General features: G+C 48.6%; 1 protein-coding gene across 1 annotated transcript; it reads left to right on the top strand.

Annotated features, from left to right (window-relative positions):
* Positions 1–9,170: 9,170 nt before the first annotated feature.
* On the top strand, positions 9,171–19,337 carry LOC135452848 (fatty acyl-CoA hydrolase precursor, medium chain-like). The gene is made up of 13 exons (XM_064723303.1): positions 9,171–9,324; positions 10,465–10,657; positions 11,322–11,466; positions 11,909–12,042; positions 12,378–12,531; positions 13,398–13,499; positions 14,326–14,433; positions 15,096–15,236; positions 15,321–15,407; positions 16,381–16,528; positions 16,720–16,851; positions 17,180–17,252; positions 17,671–19,337. Exons 1-13 carry the CDS (start codon positions 9,252–9,254, stop codon positions 17,843–17,845), a joined length of 1,665 nt encoding a protein of 554 aa, XP_064579373.1. The 5' UTR covers positions 9,171–9,251; the 3' UTR covers positions 17,846–19,337.
* Positions 19,338–22,087: the final 2,750 nt, after the last annotated feature.

Below are 22,087 nucleotides of genomic sequence, written 5' to 3'. Positions count from 1 at the left end.
TTAGGCTTACATCAGCTTCCACCAAAGTGAAATCCTGGGATCCCCCTGTCACACCAGCAATAGAAACAGACTCTGTCCCCACAGGTCTTGATGGGATTAACGTGCACTGTGCACCAGTATCGACCAAAGCTTTATACTCCTGTGGTTCCGATGTGCCAGGCCAACGAATCCACACAGACCAGAAGACACGATTTTCCCTGGCCTCTACCTGGCTAGAGGCAGGGCCCCTCTAAGCCTGGTTATCATTATTTCCCTGGGTGTATGTTTTGGATGTTCCTTCGAGGGGATCAGACATGTCATCATCATCATACCTGGCCGTTCGGCTACGGGCAACTGGAGCTGCTTTCCTCCTGGTGGCTTCCTTCAGTTCACGCACCCGTCGTGCTAAAACAGCGGTAGGTTTCCTATCCCACCTTCTCATGTTTTCCCACAATCTTGCAGGTAAAACCACAGCTCAGCTCGTGGGGTGTATCTTCTCTCACCATCTTGGAAACGTCTGCCTTGGATACCGGAACCTCGGATCTGTACTGCTGAAATTTGGAGAAGGTCTTCTTTAATCTCCTCTCTAAGCTTCTTATGGTTCTCCTCTATCTTATCCTCTAAGTTCTGCAGACGTGTTTCTACCGCTGCCATTCTGGCATGTGTTGGGCCATGTACAGCATCTGCATATGCTCGGAGCTTCCTTGCCATGTCAAGCACAGTCTCATCCCTCTCATCCCTCTTCATGATGGCTAAGGCAGAAGCATATTCTTGTGGCCCGAGTCGTACGAGTTTTCGCCACATTACAGACGTGCATGGTACTAAGTCTGGGTTCCTAGTTATTACATCATCTGAGAAGATAATCTCAGCCACGGCCATTTCTCTCAGGCATTGGATCCCTTGCTCTATTGTCTTCCACTGAGTCTGCTGCATATAGAGATCGTCTGCACACAGGTATCTTTCTGCCACACTTCTTAGGACCCGTTCCCAGAGGCTGTGAGAGTTAGCCCCCCTCATCATTCCTTGGTCTATGACAGTATCCTGTGACAGGGATCCCAAATGCCTGGCTTCAGTGCCATCCAAAACGGTAGCCTCGCCTGCAGCATCCCAGAGACGGACCAGCCAACTAATTATGGATTCATCAGACCTTCGAGTGTAATCCTTCCGTAGGCCACGAAGGTCCTTCAGGGAGAAGGACTCAGTATTGGCATCTGATCTTGCACCTGCTGCTTTGACTCCTGACTTTACGTCAGGAGGCACTGAGGTTCCTTCTCCTGCATCATCATCATCATCATCATCGTCCACTGGTCGATTGGTCTTGGCTGTGCATTTCCCACTTCTAGTGCTGGTAGCAACAGCCATGGGTTTAGATGCTGGCTTCGAGCCTGGAGTGTTAGCTACAGCCTGAGTCACCGGGACAGTTGCTGATTTATCTCCCTGCCCCCCTGCCTCTGTCTGCTGCCCTAGAGTATCTAGCAGTGTGCGATAAGCATATGCCAGGGCCCAGCTCACTGCAATGACCTTCCTCTCCTTAGGCTCATCCTGGTACTTCTCTTTCAGATATTTCCCCACCTCAGCTGGGTTCTGAATTTGTTCATGGGGAAAATCCCACACTATAGGGTCAGAGAATTCCTTCAGGATTTGGCCCATATCCTCCCATTTCCCACACCACTTAGGATTTTCCACACCAGGGTTTACTCCTGAGTCAGGGGTCTCATCAGCCCGTCTAGAAATCTCAGCCCTCATTCTAGAGAAGCAGCAGGCTGTATAGAGGAAGGTTACCAGATTGAATACCAGGAAGATGGTTTCTTTAACATTGAGGGGAAACTGAACATCCTTCACTAGTGATGCAACTGATTCATAGGAGAAGGAGGAAAGCAGAGGCTGAAAAACCTCATTCCCTCCTGCTCCTCCTGCGACAAACTGGATGCATAACCATAGCCATGAACCATTCATATCTGGAGCAGACCCCAGCATGTTTATAAACTTCTTGCACATTATTGCCACCAAACCCAGCAGGATAGCTATTCTGGTCACAGCCCCTCTGATGTAAAAACTACGTATTAGGGGCAATACTAAAGCTATTTCTGGATAGGAAAATAAGCTTAGGGACCAGAGAGGTATTAAAATCTCAAAAAACCCTAGGGACCAGAAATGCATGCAAACCTTCACCCCAACAGACATTATGAATCCAAAAAGCATGGCTATTAGCTGATTTAAACGAACACAGAGTAATAGCAGCCAAAATGCAGTCAAAACAGGGTTTTTCCACTCTCTCTCTCACCTCACGTTTGGGCGCCAAAGATTTGTACTGGTTTAGGGCAAATTTGTTAAAGAATCTGCAAAGGAGGGCCCCTCCAGAAAGCGAAACCCACACGGCCCCTCCCCCCAACCGGTTCGGGAAAAAATTCCTCGGAGAGAGGTGGAAAGAACCTGTTTATTTGACTGGCCCCGCACCCCCCAGCACACAAAATGAACAATACCCGATGACACCGCTCTGAGAAAGATGGCAAAATCAGAAAGTCTCTTTCGGGGGTGGTTGCTCTGTTCTCAGTCCCTCCGGCGCTGGGCCAGCTGCTGCAGCCGAACCCTTGGTGTTCCCGGGTCCCAGTCCGGAGCAGGTTCGAGATGGTCACAGGAACAGGAGAGGAGAAACAGTCCAGGAAGCAATGTGGACTGTTTAGCTAGAACTAGCTAATAAGCAGAGGCAGAAAGCAGAGCAGAAGCAAGAGCAGAAAAAGAGAGCAAGCAAAAGCAGCAAGCCCAAAGCTGGAAGTAAAAAAAAAACCAGCTCTGTGTACTGCTTGTCTCTGTGTCCTGATAAGAGAAACCCAAACAAAACTTCCACTCTTCAGTGCCGGTCTTAAAGGCACAGAACAGATGAATGGGGATATACAAGCATCATAACGTCACCCCAGGACAGCTTTCTACACATCTGTGGATTTTAAACCCCAAATATAAAGACTGGTACACACGGTCAAACAGCTGAGAAAGGAATAACACCACGGCCACAGTGAATAGGCCACAGTTAAGCAGCAGATCCTTACCTTATGTCCCAAACCTCATTTTATGTCATAGCTTTAGTATTCATGGTCACTTGGTTCACATTCCCAGCTGCACCAATAGCTGCAGAAATTCTCAGCAGTATATTTACTGATACGATTCAGAAAGAATTAAAGAACTGCTGCTGTTCTGTTTTTCACATTCTGTCAAGAAAAGCCTTAATCTTTTTTTTTTCCAAGTTTATTATATATCCATAATTACTATAATTGCCTTTCCATGGTGGTCAGTATGTTTGTTCTCTGCCAGTCCTACTTCTCAGATCATCTTGTTGCTGAGTGTGAAATATGCAAATTTTTTTTGCAATAGGATATTCTTTGCTGTCTGATCTTTGTAACTTGCAAACCTGATCAACAAGGAGGGAGATTTAATCTGTGAAAGAGAGCAGCCAATAAGCTCTAAGTGATGTGCAGCTGTTAGAAACACAAATTCTTGGTCAGCAGCACTGCCTTGTTAAGGTTTGGGGCTGGACATGTTCCGTTGATCTCAGCCCCATGGGAAGTTAACAGAGCTGTTTGTGCCTCCCTTGAGCTGCTTGGGAGAAAGGAAGCTGTGAGCAGGTGGAGTGTGCTCCCAGCTCCAGCAGCTCTGTGGCATTGGAGTCCCTGGGTTTACAGACAGGGACCTTCACTGATCACCTTCCCTCTTGGGCTGCAGGCACCTCACGACTCAGGAGCTGGGCTCTGTGAGACTCAGACCCATGAGCTGTCTAGACCTGGGAGTTTTGGACTCCCTGAATAAGAGGGCTGCAAACAATAAAGCACAGAGTTTGTCACATGGAGCTCTAGGGCTGTGTCATCCCTGTCTCACCACCGACCCCACAGAACATGTGGATTCCAACGTAGTTGTGGTGACCCCGACGTGACACGACTCAGCCAGCTCCTGTGGCTACAACGGGAGCAGGCAGGCCGGTGTGCGGGCAGAGCCACCCGACAGACCCGCGGGGAAGATGAAGAAAGAATCAAAAGGTGAGTGCAGAGAGTGGCCAGGCCAGCCAATAACCAGATATAACAAGAGGTGAGCGTCAAGATCCAGCCAGTTTATACAGTGGGCAGGTCTGTTTTGTGGCAAAAAGCTTCTAAGAATCTGGAATTCTTATTATATACCCCGTTTAAATTGAGAAAATTCCACCGGAGAACATGGGAGTATCCGTCTCCATGGAAGAACATCCAGCAATGCAGGTATGGACCCATTTTCTAAAGTAATGACTTTGAAAAAGAGAATTTATTAGATTGGATAATATGAACTAAAAATCAGAGATTAGAACCTACCAAAGAGAATGCATCAAATATTCATACAAGGACATAAACTGGTGAATATATGCAGCTTACAAAAGTGACAGAAATGCAATTAAAATCCTAAGACCTTGGAAACTGATATGGAATTTAATAAGATGGATAAAAACCAAGATGCGTGGTGAGGACTGCGTGCTGGGAAAAGCGGCCATGCTGCAATGTGAGGCGCTGAACGGGCGCCACAGAGAAGATTACACAACATCCCAGAGGGGTGGCGAGGGCCGGAGGCACAGCTGAATCCCGGCGGGCGGCGAGAGCCCGCGCGGAGCCGATACCTCGGCGTTCACAGGTAGTGCCCCGGCCGGTGGCGCGGCCCTGGCGCGGTCCGGCAGACGGGGGAACCCCACACACTGCCCGTGCCACGGCACCAGCCGGTGCCTGGCCAGGTGCAACGCTGGATTGTGCAATTCAGCCTGGAGCAGAGGCAAGCACAGCCACGGTGCCCACTCAGGACTGCTGTGCCGAGCTGAGTCGCTCTCTGGCCGCCCAGGGCTGCATCGCCGGTCTAGGCAACAGCACGCCGAGCATGCCGCCCTCTTTGTGGGCCAGAGCACGCAGCAGCCGCTCTGGCACTGCCCCACGCTGCCAGGTTAGCACCCCCGTGACCCCACACACACCAGGATTGCCTGCTCTTAAGGCCAGGTGGCCTGGCCCCAAAGATCATTCCCAACTTCTTGGAGCATGGCCGTGCCTCCCTTGGGGGAACGTACCTACACCCTCAATCCAGCCTACATCGGGGGGCAGGGCCGGCCCCCAAGCCAGCATCACTGCAAGTGTGGCCTTGCCCCTGGCCCTGCCTCCATGGATGGATCTGGGAATTACATCACCAGGAGCTCCTGCAGTTGTCATACCTTGAAGTGGGGCCACTCTTCCCTCAGCACCACCCCTGCCAGAGTTAAAGCAATCCAGAGACACAAGGCATCATCGTCCCCCTGCAGAAAATCATGAGAGCACTCCTGGTTGTGTTGTGTTATTTGGGTCATTCCTGATTTCTCCCCGGTTTGTACTTGCACCCTAAGTTACCTTCCATTCCCCAATGTCAATCCTATGCCCGCTCCACCTATTCCACTGGAAACTCCCTTGTTTATCCTCAAATCCCCTCCCCAGTGCCTTGTCTGTCACTCGGTTCTCTGCCCCCTTCTCTAGAAGCTTCCATGAAGGGCATGGTGTGATTGGTCAAGGATCAGGGATGGCTCCCACTAAGTTTCATGAAAGGTTGTTCTAGTTGTCAATTGTCTCCCAGTTTCCTCTCCCTTGATCCTCTATTGGTGAGTAGTTAAACCCCTCCTTTGGTACCAGCCCTGAATAAAAGACACTGCTCCTCTTGTCTCGGGGCTTTTTGGAGTTGTAACCCCTGAGGCTGGGGGCTCTTCATGGCTCCTAATAAAGCTTTGCACTAATTACCCTCCAAATTCCTTCTCCCTTCCTTCACCTGTGCTGTCTTAGCCGCCCCTGTGCACTCCGGGCGTGGGGCAGTGTCCCCTGCAGTCTGCAGCGTGGCACCTGGCAGGGCAGCACCGCGTGGCTGCTTGGCACACGCTGTGACACACCACAGATGCCTTGCTGCCAACAGCCTTCCGTGACCCTGCCACTGCCACAGCCTCTCGGAGCCTTTCTACATTTCCAAATGCCAATTGTAAGTTTCCAGAGCTTGGGAAGAGCCCTTGCAGGGGGCCCACCAAGCAAAGGGCAGGGGGGAAACTCATGCAGGAGTGTTATACCATGGGGACTGTAGCAAACAAACCTGCCCAAAAAATGGTGCTTGACCACATGGCACACCATCACTCAGTGGCCAAGAGCAGGACACCCTCTCACCAAGCCCCGTGGGAAACCAGCAGCTCCTGAGCGTGGGCACTGAAGAGGCAAACTAAAAAATTTTCCAGCACCAGCCAAAGCAACACCAACACACCAGCTACCCCACATAGCTCAGCAGAGCCCCACAGCCACCCTGCCAATCCCTGCTTCAACTCTACCAAGGTTCTCACCCTCCACAGGACACACCTTCTGCAGCCAGTGAGGACACGGTGATGGCAATGGCTGCTTCAGCTCCTGTGTTCCAGCCCTTCTACATCAATGTTGTGGATGAGGAAGATTACATAGGTTTCCTTGATACGGATCATGCAGATAAGCTACTGAAGGAGTATCAGCAGAGAGAGTGCCTTGATTTGGAGCAGATGATGTCAGAAAGGTGAGAACAGGTCTGCAGTTCATGGTGAAACTGAAGGAATTGTGTGCTTTCCTGTATGCTGGCTGAGAATCTCAATGGCACTCTCACTAAACCTGACTGGTGACAATTGTCTGGAAGCTCCTTTAGGAACCATTGGGGTGCTGTGCAGTGCACCCAGTGCTGCCAAAGCTGCAGTTACTCCAAGGTGCTTTTAGCTCAGCTCTTTCTCAGGGACTGAGCAGTGTTCATGGGCTCCAGGAGGTGCAGTGGGTGGTTAATCCCTGAAACAAGATCTGTGCCACATGGCAGGACTTTAGATCATGACATTCCATGCTTTTTCCTTTACAGACCTAAAGCTTCTCTTGCATTTCTGTTGCATTTTTAGGAGTTTAACTTTTTTAGGGGACTTTGGCTGATGGAAAGACACCTGAAGGTTTAGTAAAGGTTGCCTGAAAAACACTTGTTGAGCATGGTTCCTGAAAATATTTTCTTAGTAAAATATTTAACTAAGGGTTTACTGTGAGGACTTCTGGCCTCTTATGCCTGGATTGGGGACAGCATTGGATTTGTTTGTAGCTAAAGCTGCTGTCAACTGCAGAATCTGCAGAGAAGACGTTTCAGCAGTGGGGTTCCTGTTGAATTTTGTTGATCATAACAAAATTGTAGAACTTTAATTATGCTTGATTCAAAATTGAAAATCATAATAATCATCATAATTTAAGAAGCACAAAAATGTTTGAGAAGTTATTAGAGCAAGAGGGTTTTACTGGAATACAGCAGATATCTGCTGGATTTGAGTCCCATGTGAAAGTTGAAAACACTGTTAGTACTCATCAGAAACCAAAGAACTAGAAGCAAAATGTTCACTTGCAACCTCTAACAGGAATTTTCTCTTAACAGGTACATCTTTTTCAGTGTATTTACTATAATTTAAGGCGAGTTTACAGTCCTCATTGTTTTCTCAGCAGGTGAGACTCACAGCACTGCCCATGTGGCAGGGCACAGTGAGCACTGGCCATGCCCTCAGCCTCAGGAGCTGCACCAAGCACAGCCTGGCAGGGCCCTGGGGCAGAGCTCAGGAGCCACCACAAACCCAGCACAGGCTGCAGACACAGCCAGCACTGCTTGGGGTCACCTGCAGTGCCTGCCACTAGTTTGCCCTGCAAGCAGCCAGGTTAAAGATAAACCTGGCTGGGGTTTATCTCCAGGCACTGTAAATCACACCTGTGCACATACACAGGGTTTGGAGTAAAGTGCACAAGGAGCATTTGGAGTAAAGTGCACAAGCACAGCCACAGCACTCAGCACTAACAGGAGCAAAAGAGATGTGCTGAGCTCATTTGAAGACTGTGGCTCTTGTAAGCCACTGAGCTGTAAAAGAGGTGTGCGCAGGACTGGATCTGGAGAAATGGAGCCCCTCTCCTGTGGAGACAGCCTGAGAGAGCTGGGCTGTTCAGCTGGACAGGAGAAGGCTCTGGGCACTCCTCAGAGCCCCTTGCAGGAGCCCCAGGCAGCCTCCAAGGAAAATGGAGAGGGGCATTGGCCAAGGGCATGTAGCAACAGGACAAGGGGGAATGGAATGGCTTCAAACCAACTGAGGAAGGTTTAAATCAGATGCACGGAAGAGATTTCCCCCTCTGAAGGTGCTGAGGCTCTGGCACCCAGAGCTGCCCAGAGCAGCTCTGGCTGCCCCATCCCTGGCAGTGCCCAAGGCCAGCTTGGACAGGGAGGTGTCCCTGCCCATGGACAGCTGGCATAAGTACAGCTTGGAAGTTTCTTCCAACCCAAACCATTTTGTCATCAGACCAGCTGATTCTTTGAAATGCTCTTTCTGAAAACGGAGAACTCATAATCAGAAATTGCAAAACTGCCTTTCTGGGGCAAGAGCTACTGAGTCAGAGTTAAAACAAAAAGGCAGAGCCTAATACCTGCATAAAACCAACACAACCTCTTAGTTAATGTGAGCAGAAAATCTCTACTCAGCTATTCTGTTCTCTCTTTTTCATATCATCCTTCAGTTATACATGTGAAAATGATTCAAAGTAAATCCTCTGGATTTTCCAGAGGCATTAGATATATAGTTACCACCCAAATACCACACTTTAATATTGCTCCCACTTGACAAACCTGATTTCTTTCTGTTTGTGACTGTATTGCAACACAACTCCAAACATCCCTGAACACACAGAAATGAGTGAGTTGTCTCCTGCATCCTGCAGGAAAAAGCCAGGGATATTCTAGTATTGGTGGTTTTGTCAGGAAAATGCTTTTCGGAGAATAAAAATGACTCCACTTTTACTTTGGTGAAAGTACACCTGCAGGGCTGTGGTTTGGTGCTGGCTAGGCTGTGTTTCCCAGCCGCAGATCTCAGTCCCAAGGGCAGTGAATGTGAGCCAGCAGAGCCGAGGTGCCCCGCAGGTGTGTGCGGGGCAGGCTGAGCAAAGCCTCCCCCGGGGCCGCAGCCGGAGGTGCTGCAGCAGCAGGACAGCGCTCCCGGCAATGCCGGGCCGTTTGCAAAGCGCTTGGAGGCCGCGGTGCCCGGGATTCCGGCACTGCCGTGGCAAAGGAGCGCTGGGGAGGCAGCGGGAGCCCCGCGGGCAGGAGGGCTCCCCGCTCCCGGGCCGGGCCCGGCAGTGCCGGCCTGGCTCGCAGCCCGAGCGCTGCCTCGCCTCAGCCGGGTTTGCCTTGCGTAAGGCGGCCCAGGCCCAGCCTATAAAGGACCGGCCCGCGGGCTGGGGGCCAGTGGCACCATGGCAGCTGCGAGGGACGCGGCGCTGCTGGCCTGGATCCTCTGCCTCGGGGCCGCGGCGCTGGTGGCCGCAGGTAAACACCGGGGATACGGCCCGGGGCAGGCTGCAGGAGAGAGAGACACGTGCAGCTGCCTCCGGGGCCAGCGAGGCAGGATGGGCACAAACCCTGGGCTGAGATGGGCACAAACCCTGGGCAGGGATGGGCACAACCCTGGGCAGGAATGGGCACAAACCCTGGGCTGGGATGGGCACAAACCCTGGGCTGAGATGGGCAATAACCCTGGGCTGCTATGGGCACAGACCCTGGGCTGATATAGACACAAACCCTGGGCAGGGATGGGCACAAACCCTGGGCAGGGATGGGCACAAACCCTTGGCAGGCATTGGCACAACACTGGGCTAGGATGGGCTCAAACCCTTGGCAGGGATGGGCACAAAGCCTGGGCAGGAATGGGCACAAACCCTTGCAGGGATGGGAACAAACCCTGGGCTGATCTGGACACAATCGCTGGGCTGAGCCAGGTACAAACATTGAGCAGAGATGGGCACAGACCCTGGGCTGAGCTGGGCACACAAATTGAGCTGCAGTAATAAAAAATTCATTTCAGTTTTTAATCTGCTTTCAGTCATTTGTTTTACTTGCCTTCTTTACAATAAGAAAAGTCAAATCCATGTCCCAAAATCTTGCCGTCTGAGGCTGAGAAGCCACAGTACCACATCGGTATTTGATGTTAGAACTTTCCCACATGGGGTTAAAATGTTTTTTTATCTAACAACCCAGGGCAAAAAAAATAATAGTAGGATCTCTATGCAACCACTAATGTGTGTTTGGTAAGGCAATAGACATTATATACCTGAAGGAGATGGATATTGATGCCAATAAAAATGAAGGCTGAAATAATGTCAGCTCTACTGATTTAATAAAGATATAATGCAAATTTCTCAGAATACATTTAAAATTTAAAAAATTAAAACTAAAATTTAAATGAAACAAATTTAAATTAATAAGCACCAATAATCAAATTAGTAAAATAAAAGAGTGAAATATAATAGCACATTAAGATAGTGTAGTATTAATGCTGATAAGAGTTTGTGGAAGCTTTATGTACAAAAACTACTTGTCTAAGTGCACTAAAGGTGTACATTTAAGTAGCAAATCTAGCAATTACTTACAACCAGAGCAGTGATGTGATTCTGTGCTGCTGTCCCACAGAACAACCAGAAGCAGAGACCAAATACGGGAGAGTCCGAGGGTACCAATTCCACGTGGACACAGCTGAGAAGACTGTAAATGTCTTTTTGGGACTTCCTTTTGCTAAGCCTCCCGTTGGATCACTGAGGTTTTCTGAACCACAGCCACCTGAGCCATGGGAAGGTGTCAGAGATGCCACTTCCTACCCACCAATGTAAGGCCATGACCAAACCACTGACCCTGTCATGATGTTAAACTCTGGGCACTTCCAGGACTCTGATGTGCTCACAGGGCCATCCATGAAGACAAATTCCTTGGTGCCCCCTCGCTGCACCTGCAGCTGTCCCAGTGGATGCATTTCTAAAGACACTCTGGGAGCTGCTCTCTGTGCCAGCAGCTGCTCTCTGACAGGCATCAGAGAGAGCTGAGATGGAGCAGCACTTACAGACAATGCTCTGCCTCAGGAGCTCTTGGCCATCCCTTACCAATCACCAGAAACCTTTGGAGCAGGGACAGAAAGGAGCTGAGGAAATGTTGGAACACAATGTTAGCGGGAAACTGCTGAGTCAAGTGCTTAAAAGGGCACATAGGAAATGCACAGCAATTCCAATCTACCTTGTAAATGTCTCACTCCCTTGAGTTGTTCCGCTGGCCCTGTTTAGCATCTCAAGTCCAATATCTACCATTGCAAAGTAAAAAGCTATTGGAGACTTCAAATAATTCATTTATATTATCATGTGTATTTCACATGCCAATGTAAAAGTGTGCTGGAGATCGGTTTCTGCTTGGCACTTTGTTGTGGAAGTACAAAAACGTTTCTCTTCACAGCTTGCAGGATTTAGTGAATTCTCTTGCCTGTTACTTTTGCATTCATTCAGGTGTCTACAGGACCCAACACTAGGACAGTTTGCTTCAGATATGGTAACCAACAGAAAAGAGAAGGTTCCTCTGCAAGTGTCTGAGGATTGCTTGTACCTAAATGTCTACACACCTGTTTTGACAGGAGAAAAACAGAAGCTGCCTGTAAGCAAAATCCTTATAACACCTTCAGCAAAATTATCTGACAAAAAACTTCAACCTCTGCCATGAGCAGACATGCAGGGGCACTTTTGCAGTGATGAACAACTTACATGCTTTGTCCCAGCAAATACTAGCTGGAATTAAAGAGACACAAAATCCTATTTTACAAGTAAAATTGTATTGCCATTTAGCTAAGCAGTGCTTGATTTAATCCAAAGGATCAGTCCAAAGTCACAGGGCACTGACACAGTGTAAACATTTAACAAAAGCAGTGCCAGTTTGTGGCCCTGCAGGCCTCAGATTTGAATGATTTCTGCAATTTGTGAAATGTATTCTGAAAGAATAGGAGTGAAATAGCAGACAATGTTGTATCATGGGCTACATCTAGTTTTTCTCACTGGAGGCTCTTACCTGAGCTGGGTTGATCCTGTGTTTCTTTTTCCAGGTCCTAGTATGGATCCATGGAGGTGGATTAGTTATTGGAGCAGCTTCATCATATGATGGCTCAGTATTTGCAGCATTTGACAACGTGGTGGTTGTAACAATTCAGTACAGACTCGGTATTGCTGGATATTTTAGGTAAGTTGGTTGATGTCAGTTTTTCCCAAGTGATTTCCAAAAGGATGTGTGCAAAGCCTTTGTAAAGAGAAGTGCAGAAGACTTGCTTATGCAAAGAAACATTTCTGAACTGCACCTGCAGCACTGGGGACAATTTCCAGTGCCAAGGCAGCTTCCAGGTCTGTTCTTGTGGGGCTGCTGCTCCAATCTCAGGGATGCCCGAGCCATCCATTTGTCAGTCATGGAGGGAAGTTCTGTGTAGACAATGGCAGATGATTTCTCACACCACAGACTGTATTTTCCTCTGCCTCTTGGCTTGCATTGAGCACTTGAACAAATCTGTTCTGTCCCTGCAGCACTGGTGATGAGCATGCCCGAGGTAACTGGGGATATTTAGACCAAGTGGCGGCTCTTCGCTGGATTCAGGAAAATATCATGCATTTTGGAGGAGATCCAGGATCTGTCACTATCTTTGGAGAATCTGCAGGAGGAATCAGTGTTTCTGCTCTTGTAAGTTCCCAGTAATCATGAATTGTAATTACTTGGGGGAAAACCCCTCCATCCATTTTCAGTATTTGCATGGGAAGTCAGCGAGAGAAAAGGGATGGGGTTACAGTGACACATCACCTGGGTCTTTGACAACACAACAAGGCAAAACAACACAGATTTTGAATGATAAAAATGTGTCATTTTCATACTCAAATGTTGTGGTTAAGTAACAGAATGTTATTACTCATCTGTTGAATAATGTTCTCATTAGTTTGGGGTGGTTTTTTCAATGTCAAAAACTGTCAAAGTCTAATCTCATGAGAAAAGTCCTTTAGGAGGAGTTGTGGACTCTTGCCCAATTTCTGTTTGCTTTGACAGCCACTTGTGCAAAGTGATTGAGGTGAATAGTTCTGGCAGCTGGTGCAGCCCTGCAGTTTGTGACCCTGTGATTGTGTAAAATCTTTACTCCAACACGGAGCACATTGGCTGTGACTCTCTCCTTCTCCAGTCGCTCCCACTTTGGTACAGCTCACACAGCCCAGCCAGTACCTGGCATGCACATCCCTGCTTCCCGTGGCCAAAAGCTCTTTCCTGCCCTTCTGCAGCAGAGCCAGCCTGCCTTGGGCACATCCCATCTGTACCTGCCCTGCAGGGTGCTGCTGGGAGGCCCTGGGAGCAAAGGGCAGGGGAGGGAAAGGCCCTGAGCTCCCCATCCCTGCCAGCGCTGCCAAAGCACTTTGCACAGCTGGGCTGTGGCCAGAGGCTGCACAGGGACACTCTTAGCATATGGGCTTTCCAAATGCCCCCAATGGCCCCTGCTGATACTGAAACCCAAAATCCCAGGGGAGAACACACTGCTTGTCATGCTTGTCCTTGCTTTCTCACAGGTCTTATCTCCCCTGGCCAAGGGCTTGTTCCACAAGGCCATTTCAGAGAGTGGCACTGCAGCCCTGGGCTTGTTCACTGACCAGCCTAAGGAGGATGCACAGGTGGGTATTTGTGGTAATTTTAATTCCTTTTTCCAGATATATCTAAACTGTTCAGTTCAAAATATTGAATCATGTGAATTCACATTTCTTGTGAATCAAAGCAGTCATTAAAGGCAGTATTTTTGTGTGTAAATAGTACATGTTTAATGATGTGTTGCTTTTCAAACACCCAAAATACCCCCAATGAGTGAAAAATGTAAAGCCAAGGAATATTGTAACATGTAGTGTCTTCAAAAAAACCTGAACTTATACTTTTTTGCTGGAAAACAGTATCAGACTCTGATTACTCTTCTCTTCCCCTCCTGTTTGATGCCTGTAGTGTGCAAACAAACAAAACTTTATTCAGTTTTTTTTTAAATTTGAGAACTACAGGCTTCCAGCCCTTTCTTTTCTCTTCAAGTGCAAAGAACAATTTCCAGAACCTGGAAGCTGGCACATCAAAGAGACAGCTGTCTCTAATGGCAGCTCTTGCTCCAGCCAAAAAGACATCACCAAGAGTGGTAGAATGTGCTCTCTGTTGCCCTGCAGATGGTTTATTCTCTAACTCCTTTATGTCACCCAGCCTTCTCAGCCCAGCCTGTTATTTACCAGCATTGTCTCAGAATATTTCTGTATCAAGAGAACCTGGAGGCAGAGGTTTTCCCGTCCTGCCCAGCCCATGGTGTGAAGGATTGTGAGGGCTTCCAGTGCCCTCCCTCAGGAGCTGGGACAAACCAGGCTCCAGCATCCTTTGTGCAGGAGCTTTGGCTGCTCCTGCTGCACTTGGTGTCTTGTAGAGCCAGACAGAGGAAATGTGTCCAAAACTGTTTGTTCTCACTGCTTGCAGAAAATTGCTGCTGTCTCTGGCTGTGAAAAATCCAGTTCAGCTGCAATGGTTGAATGCTTGAGAGGAAAAACTGAAGAAGAACTACTACAGATAACACAGAAAATGGAGGTGAAATGATTCTTCTTGCATTTAAATGACAGTGCGGACCTTTTAATCCCAGAGAATACCCTTGGTGGGGTGTAATATTAGGAGAACCTGAAGTGGATGTAAAATATGGCGTTCTTTACATTTTCAGGACATAACAGCACTGCAGATCTGCAGTGAATTCTTGCCTGAAAAGTGCAAACAGGTTCCTGCCCTTCATTCTGCATGCTCTTGGAGCTACCTGTGGCTTGCTGTCATGCTCAGCCAGGGCAAGGAAAAGAAAATGGCACAGATGATTCTGGAGAAGCTGAAAATCAAATCATATATTATGTCCTACCTAAAAATTCTTATCGCATTGCTTATGCACCTTTGAAACTTCAATAGAGAAGTGGTTTTTCCCCACTGTTCCACACATCCATGACCATAATTAACTAAAGAAAGATGTAAAATCAGTATAATGACTTCTGCTTCACAAACATTAGAAATATAATGTTAATCTTCACAGAACCTCCTGCCTAGTGCAGAACAGCTGTTAGAGAGAAAAAGTTTAGATGGCTTGGATAGCATTACTTTTTGTATTTTCATTTGGCTTCTCTTTGGAACTGCAGTTAAAATCTGAACATCTTTAGGAAGTAAAAGGAATGCACTAATGAAGCTTTCTTTTTCCTTTTTCACTTTCTGTTCAGGATATCTTTTTCATCAGTACATGTGTAGATGGTGTATTTTTTCCAAAGAGTCCCAGGGAACTACTTTCTGAAAAATCAATCAATGCTGTCCCATACATCATAGGAGTAAATAACTGTGAATTTGGATGGGGACTTCCTATGGTAAGAGAATTGTAGTGTTGATCTTAAAACATCATTTTATAAATTGAGGCTGTTTTAGTAAGTATCATTCTCTGTATCACACAGCTGATGAAATTTCCGCCTTTTGTGGATGGTCTGGATAAAGATGTTGCACGTCAAATTTTACAGAGCACCATAGCACTAGTCATTAAGGTAAGAGACCAGTTTCAGAATAACCCAGTGCTGCTGCTTGGCTGGTCTGCCTGGTTTTACCCCTGGAGGGACACATTTCTCAGGGAAATGCCATTGTGCTGGACAGCTCCCTGCATTGGGGCAGAAACAGGCACACAGGTGCTGCACTCCTGTAACCTCCAGTCACTGGAAATACTCTCTACATTCCCAGCCTAAATGCCCCTCTGCTTCAAAAGGAGTTCTGTGGGAATCCAGGAGTGATGCAGTACCTAAACAAGGTCGCTTGGACATTGTAGATCCCCCCAGGTCATGCAAGACACGCAGAGCAGCAGCAGGTCTGGCAGGAGACCTATGGACACAACCTCCTAAAGCAGTAGCTGGGCACTGAAAGGAAAGCCCGAGAGGTTTGGTGTGCACTGACACCTTCCTTCAGGTTTCTTGAGGTTTTGCTTCCCTGTAATTTACAAATCTCTTGGCTTTGTGGTGCCTTTGTGCTCTCCTGAAGCTACTCCATAGAAAAGTAAAGATTATGAGGTAAGAATTAAGGACTCTAGAAGCAGGGCCAGTACCTGCAAGGATCATTCAATGAAACAAAGATTCACCATGAACTTGGAAATGCAGAGCCCAGGCTTGTTCTGAACAGGAGAAATTATGGTCATCGACAACAATCAATGGATTTGATGAAATGCAGCAGGATTTCTGTGCTCTTGTGAAGGTGTTTGCACAGAAGAGAGAACAGTCAGCATCACTGACTGCTGCTTATCTAAAGGTGGTTGATCCTTTGATCTTGCATCCCTCTTGTCCCCAAGATCACCTGTATCCACAGCTGTGTAACTCCACTCTGAGCTCTGAGCCACACTCTGACACAGCTGGGGATTTTCTCTGAAAGCTCTTGGTGAGGATTAGCCAGGGATGTGCAGAGGCCACACTCACCCACTCCTGTTGCTCCTTACAATAGTCATCATCATTATAATACTTTTCATTGCTGTTTCAGGGCCTTACATCTGAAGTTGTTGACAGAGTGTACAAGGAGTACATGGGGGATGCAGAAAGCCCTGCCCAGGTCAGAGATGGCCTCCTGGATGCATTGGGAGATGTCTACTTTGTCATCTCATCTGTGCAAGTGGCCAGATCCCACAGAGGTACCCAGCAGCTTCAGAACAGCTGTACAGTTCTGTCTGGGGGTGGTGTGGACAGTGTGCAGCACTTTTCACTATGCAGAGACAGTGGAGATAGTTTGGTTTCATTTAACCAAAACAGGTATTCATGAAAGTTTATCATGTCTGGAGCAGTATTTTCAGCTCTCAAACCAGCACTTTTCTGTCTCCTCTAGATGCTGGCAACCCAGTCTTCTTTTATGAATTCCAACATCGGCCGAGTTCCGTGGAAGGTTTGGTACCAGAGTTTGTAAAAGCAGATCATGGAGCTGAGATTGCCTTTGTCTTTGGAAAGCCATTCTTAGCTGGTGATGTACCCATATTTCCTCCATCTTCCTTTTAGACCCTCATTACTTCTCATTTCAATTACTGCAGGGCTTGTGAATAGAATTTCTCTCTTTATGAGCATTATAGACATTATACTTATTATTAGCATACCATATATATGTTATAAGTATTATTATGAGCATAAACATCTTCTGTCTTCAGTAGCAGATACTTTGCATTACATCCTTCATCTGCAGGTCTCTCCTAGAAAAACCTCCAACACCTCAGTGCAAACAGGAGAAGTGTTCAAATGATACAGATACTCATTAGTTATATTCTAATGTGGCCCTTCCATCTCTCCCTTTGCAGGAGGTGCTACAAAAGAAGAAAATGAACTTAGCAGAACTGTGATGAGATACTGGACCAACTTTGCTAAAAATGGGTGAGAATCACAGTGCTAATTACAGCTCAAGTTCAGTCTGTGCTGCCCAGACCATACTTACCAGCCTGACGCAGTACTTAAATGGTGCTTCCTGAAATTTGACAGAATATAGGAGAAATATTGAAGCAATTTCTCTTCTTAATGTTCTTTTCTAAAAAAACAGCAAAATTGAGGAAGAAAAAATCTAAGGGCAGTTACTCCATCTGCAATGGAGTTTTAGATCTAAAAGTAATGGCAACTTTTACACTTCTGCTGTTCTACTGATGAGCATTTTCATAAAATACTGTTCATTTATTCAGGTACCAGAATCACATCAGCTGGGCTCAGCTCTTGGTTTTCTGAAATGCTCTGAACCTGAGTAGTCAGACAACAATGGATTGGCAAATGGAGAGCTAACTTTTCCTTCTGTTATTTCCAGAAATCCCAACGGGGAGGGCTTGGTCCATTGGCCTCAGTATGACCTGGAGGAAAAATACCTGGGAATAGACCTGGAGCAAAAGGCAGCAGAGAAACTGAAAGAACACAGAATGGAGTTTTGGGCACAGCTCCTGAAACAAAGTCAGACTGAAAGGAGAAAACACACAGATTTATAAGATCTGTGGAGGGCAGTTTGCTTTTAAAACCCAAAAGAAAGTCAAACAAAATGAGTTTGTGAGCATACAGAGTAATAATCACCTTCTAACTCACTGTTGTGTAATCTGCTGTCCTAATCACAGTGAAGGGAGAGCAACAAGGGGCATTCAGAATGTTTGTCAGTCTGAAAATCACTATTTAATGAAGCAACCAGAAAAAACCCCCACAATCTATCCGGGTCCAGACAGACCATGGTACCTACTGAGTGCATATAAAAACTGAATACTGAGGTGGGAATGGGCACATGAACTGAAATCTGTAAGAAAATATATATATAGAATATACTGTAAATGTCAGACGATTTTATATGCTTATTCCCTTCTTCTTTCAGAAGGGCATGGTCAGTTGTCCTTCCTAGAGACTCTTTCTGCTTTCTGTAACTGGAAATAGCTTGTAGGCAGCAGAGCATCCATCAACCTACGTCTGTGAGGTGAGCTTGACATCTCACAAAAGAAGACACAAAATCTCTACCTGTTCTATTGCTGTCTGAATTGTTCTAAATAAATGGTGCTTTGATTTTTTGGAGCTTCCTTTTCTTTCACTTAACTGATGGAGGCTCATTCCGAGAGGTCAAAGCACACATGAGAAGCCAGAAACGTGCCCAGGTTCTTTCTTCCACCCAAATGGTGTCAAGTATGAATCTTTGCAGGTGTCTGTGCAGGACCTGAGGCTTAAGGCTCTTCCACAGCCTCTTTGGGCTGTGACTGTGTGTCCTTCACCCCTTCCTGGCAAATGCCCACTGCAGGGGCTGCAGGAGGACGCAGTGCTGGCAGGACAGACGCCCACAGAGGCAGAGGGGGAGCAAAGGCTGGTGGTGCTCCCTGCACCTTGTTGGCTCAGAGCACCAGAGAGATCTGCTGACATGCAGAGTGTGCACCCCCTGCTCCCCCAGCTGGGGAAGGGCTCAGGGCACACCGGGAGGGAAGTGGCTTTTTTGCCAACTTACATGGCAAGCAGGACACAAAGGGACAATGTAGGAATGCAGGAAGCCAGGAGAGCTCTCCTCATGGCCACAAACAAACAAACAGCCCTACTCCAACTCCCATTGCACTGGTGCCCAGCTCCCACATCCCACAGCACCTGGGGGCTCTCACAGGGACAGCCCAAGCTCCTGCTGCAGCTGGTGACCCTTTGTAGGTGTCTTCTTCTTCCTCCTCTCCCCTGGCTTCACTTGCTTTTGCACACCTGTGGATCTCAAGCAGTGTCATCTGCACTACTTGTGTAGCAGATAGGGCCTGGCGTTCGGAAGATCTCGTGATGTTACAGGAAGACAGGGCCCCTGCCCCCTTAGATAAGAAAATTAACATAGGAATGTAGTCCCCTGAACCAGTTTTCAGTAACTTTCCACTTGCCCAAGTAACTCTCCATTGCCTACTAACCATAGATGGTAAAGACAGACTGACGTAGAAGCCCCCTAGACTATAAAACCCCACGGGAAGAGAGAATAAAGGCCTTTGATCCTCCACCATATTGGTGTCCGCGTGTTTCTTAGGCCCGAGTGACCCTGGGGAAGGGGGTCGCCGTGCTGTTTCCCGTAACCAGGCCGCCTGCCTTGTATCAGAAGGCAACATCTGGTGCCGAAAACCCGGGAAGCCGATCAGCGCCCGGGGAACGGGAATTCGCCTGGACAGGAAGCAGCGGCTGCCAGCGGCGGGTTCCGACTGCAGCGTGGGGGACGCCCCTGGTCCAGCAAGGAACATGGAATCCTATGCAAAGGTCGTATCAGATATGCATGCGCAGTTTGGGATAGAATGTAAAATTAAGGATTTATCTCTCGCATTGCCGAGACTGGTTAAGCTTGGGGCTATAGAAAGCCCCACGGATATCCTCCATCCGGAGGTTTGGGACGATTGCACAAAGGTCCTGGCCGAAGACACTATGTTGTCCGGCTCAGGGAAAGCCCTAAAATCCTGGGGCAAAGTTCTCCAGGCTTTACAGAAAGCTTGACAAGAGCAGGAAGCCTGGAAAGCCGCACAAACCTGCTTGCTAGCCCCTCCACAGCCCGGGGTAGGTGCGGCGACACAGACTGCGGAGATTCTTGACCCGGGCGGTCTCGCGGGGGGGGCGCGGCCAGTGGAAACCCCCCAGAGAGCGGGCTCGCCATCGGGGGGGGAAGGACACGCACGGGCATTCTGGTGGGGGTTGGCGGAGGAGGCGCGGAATGCGGCCGACCCCGCCGGGAGTGGCGCCAGGAGCGGCAGGGACTCCCCGCCGCCGTATGGGTTTGAAGATGGCGCCGAAGCATATGGTGAGGGCGGAAGTAAGGAGACGGGAGGCGGAAATGCAGTCAGTGCGCTCCAGAACGCACGCGCGGGAGAGCGGGGAGAAGGGGCGGCCCTCGCAGTACGGCGTAAGACCAATAAGAGCGCTCTATTCAAATTAAGTCCTTATAGGGCAAGAACCTCCCCCAGCAGGAGGCGGGGGGACCCCAGGGGGAGGGAACGGCCCGACCCCCGCAGGAGGGGGCGGGGTCGGAGCCCGGGAAAAAGGCAGAGCAGCCCGGAAGTGCGGACTCACTCTGCTTCCGGCTCTGACCCTGACTTGGTCTGGGACGAGGGGGAGCCAGGGAGTTCGGATTCAGAGAGTTCGGATTCCGATTCTAGCTTTAACAGAGGGAGATCAGCGGCATACAAGGTTTCTAGTCGCAGGGCTCCCACATGGGTGAAGGGGTCATTAGAGAAAGACCGGACTCCGCTTACGGATTGGCGGAAAATAAAGATGTTTTGCGCGGAGTGGACCCCGTCTGCTAACCTGGTGCTCCCGGTCCGCGTGAGGGGAACAGGCGATAACCAACAGAGGACTTACTCCCCTGTAAACCCAAAGGAAATCCAGGCAATAATCAAAGCGATTGCAGACCAGGGAATTAATTCTGCCATGGCTACCACACTCATTGATGGCGTTTTCGGAGGGGATGATATGTTGCCTTTTGATATTAAACAGACGTGTAGGATGATTTTTGATGGCGCGGGGATGATAGTTTTTAAACAGGAGTGGGAAGATCAATGCACAAAAGAGCTGGCCCAAGTGACAGGACCTAACCATCCACTGCATGGCTCCAGCATACAAAGACTCATGGGCAGAGACCCGACTATGATCACCCCCCAGGCGCAGGCTGAGGGCTTGCGGGCTCATGAGGTTTTGACAACCACCCGTGCTGCCCGAGAAGCTATCCGAGCAGCGGCTAAAGTAGTAGCCAGTCCATCCCCATGGTCAACCATCAAACAGAGTGAGAGCGAGAGCTTCACTCAGTTTGTGGACAGACTTCAGGCAGCATTGGACTCCTCCTCGTTGCCATCGGAGGCTAAGGGTCCCGTGCTGGCAGACTGCCTGCGCCAGCAGTGTAACTCAGCCACCAAGGACATTTTAAGGTCACTGCCACCCGAGTCTAATACAGCAACCATGATCAGGCACGTTGCAAAGGAAGAGCATCTGGCTCCCATCCAAGCAGCAGTTCACACTGCAATAACCAGTGTGATGGCATGCCTTGAGTGTGGCCAGGCAGGCCACCTGGCAGTAAACTGCGCCCAGCCAAGGGGCCTATCAGCAACAGCTCCACCACACCAAGGGGAATATTGTGGGCACTGGGGCTGCGAAACCATTGTTACAGATGCCAGACCGTCGGGGCCTGGGTGGGTCACCTGGGTACCCAGTGGCTGCAAAAACACCCGTCTTCCTCCAGGGAAGTTTTTAACAGTCTTGCAGCCACATCACCCCAGTTGGGCCATAGGCCGAACGTGGACAGTTGTCCTTCAAGGGTCAAAAGAGAGAGTAAATGTGCGAATTATCAGGCTCCAACCGTCGGTGCCCCGAGCGGTCGGACCAAACAAAGTGATTAAAAGCGTGCCGAAAGGGAAAAACGCAACCTACCCTAAAACCCTACCCATTAGAGTTAGCAATGTCCCAACCGACCATGCGGAAGCCTTTCAGACAGACCGCACAGCCAGGTCGGACTCAGACCCAATCCTTCGTATGTTAGAAGCTACCTTTATATCCCTGAATGAATCCAACCCTAACCTAACCAAATCCTGCTGGCTTTGCTATGATGTCAAACCTCCCTTTTATGAAGGAATCGCTTTAAACACTCCCTTCAGTTACTCCACAGCTGCTGCCCCTCACCAGTGCAGATGGGAAACCCCTCGCAAAGGGATCACCCTGAGCCAGGTCACAGGCCAGGGCAGATGCTTTGGCAATGCAACCCTAGC

This window comes from Zonotrichia leucophrys, chromosome 11 (genome assembly GCF_028769735.1).
Source record: "Zonotrichia leucophrys gambelii isolate GWCS_2022_RI chromosome 11, RI_Zleu_2.0, whole genome shotgun sequence".
Lineage (NCBI taxonomy): Eukaryota > Metazoa > Chordata > Aves > Passeriformes > Passerellidae > Zonotrichia > Zonotrichia leucophrys.
This window is presented reverse-complemented; position numbering and strand designations above follow the sequence as displayed.

What these genes read in the sequence shown, in the direction of transcription:
- LOC135452848 (XM_064723303.1), top strand. Translation starts at nt 9,252, where the DNA reads ATGGCAGCTGCGAGGGACGCGGCGCTGCTGGCCTGGATCCTCTGCCTC. An exon ending in AGCCTAAGGAGGATGCACAG is followed by an intron (nt 13,500 to 14,325) that starts GTGGGTATTTGT and finishes CACTGCTTGCAG; the next exon opens with AAAATTGCTGCTGTCTCTGG. An exon ending in AGTGGCCAGATCCCACAGAG is followed by an intron (nt 16,529 to 16,719) that starts GTACCCAGCAGC and finishes TGTCTCCTCTAG; the next exon opens with ATGCTGGCAACCCAGTCTTC.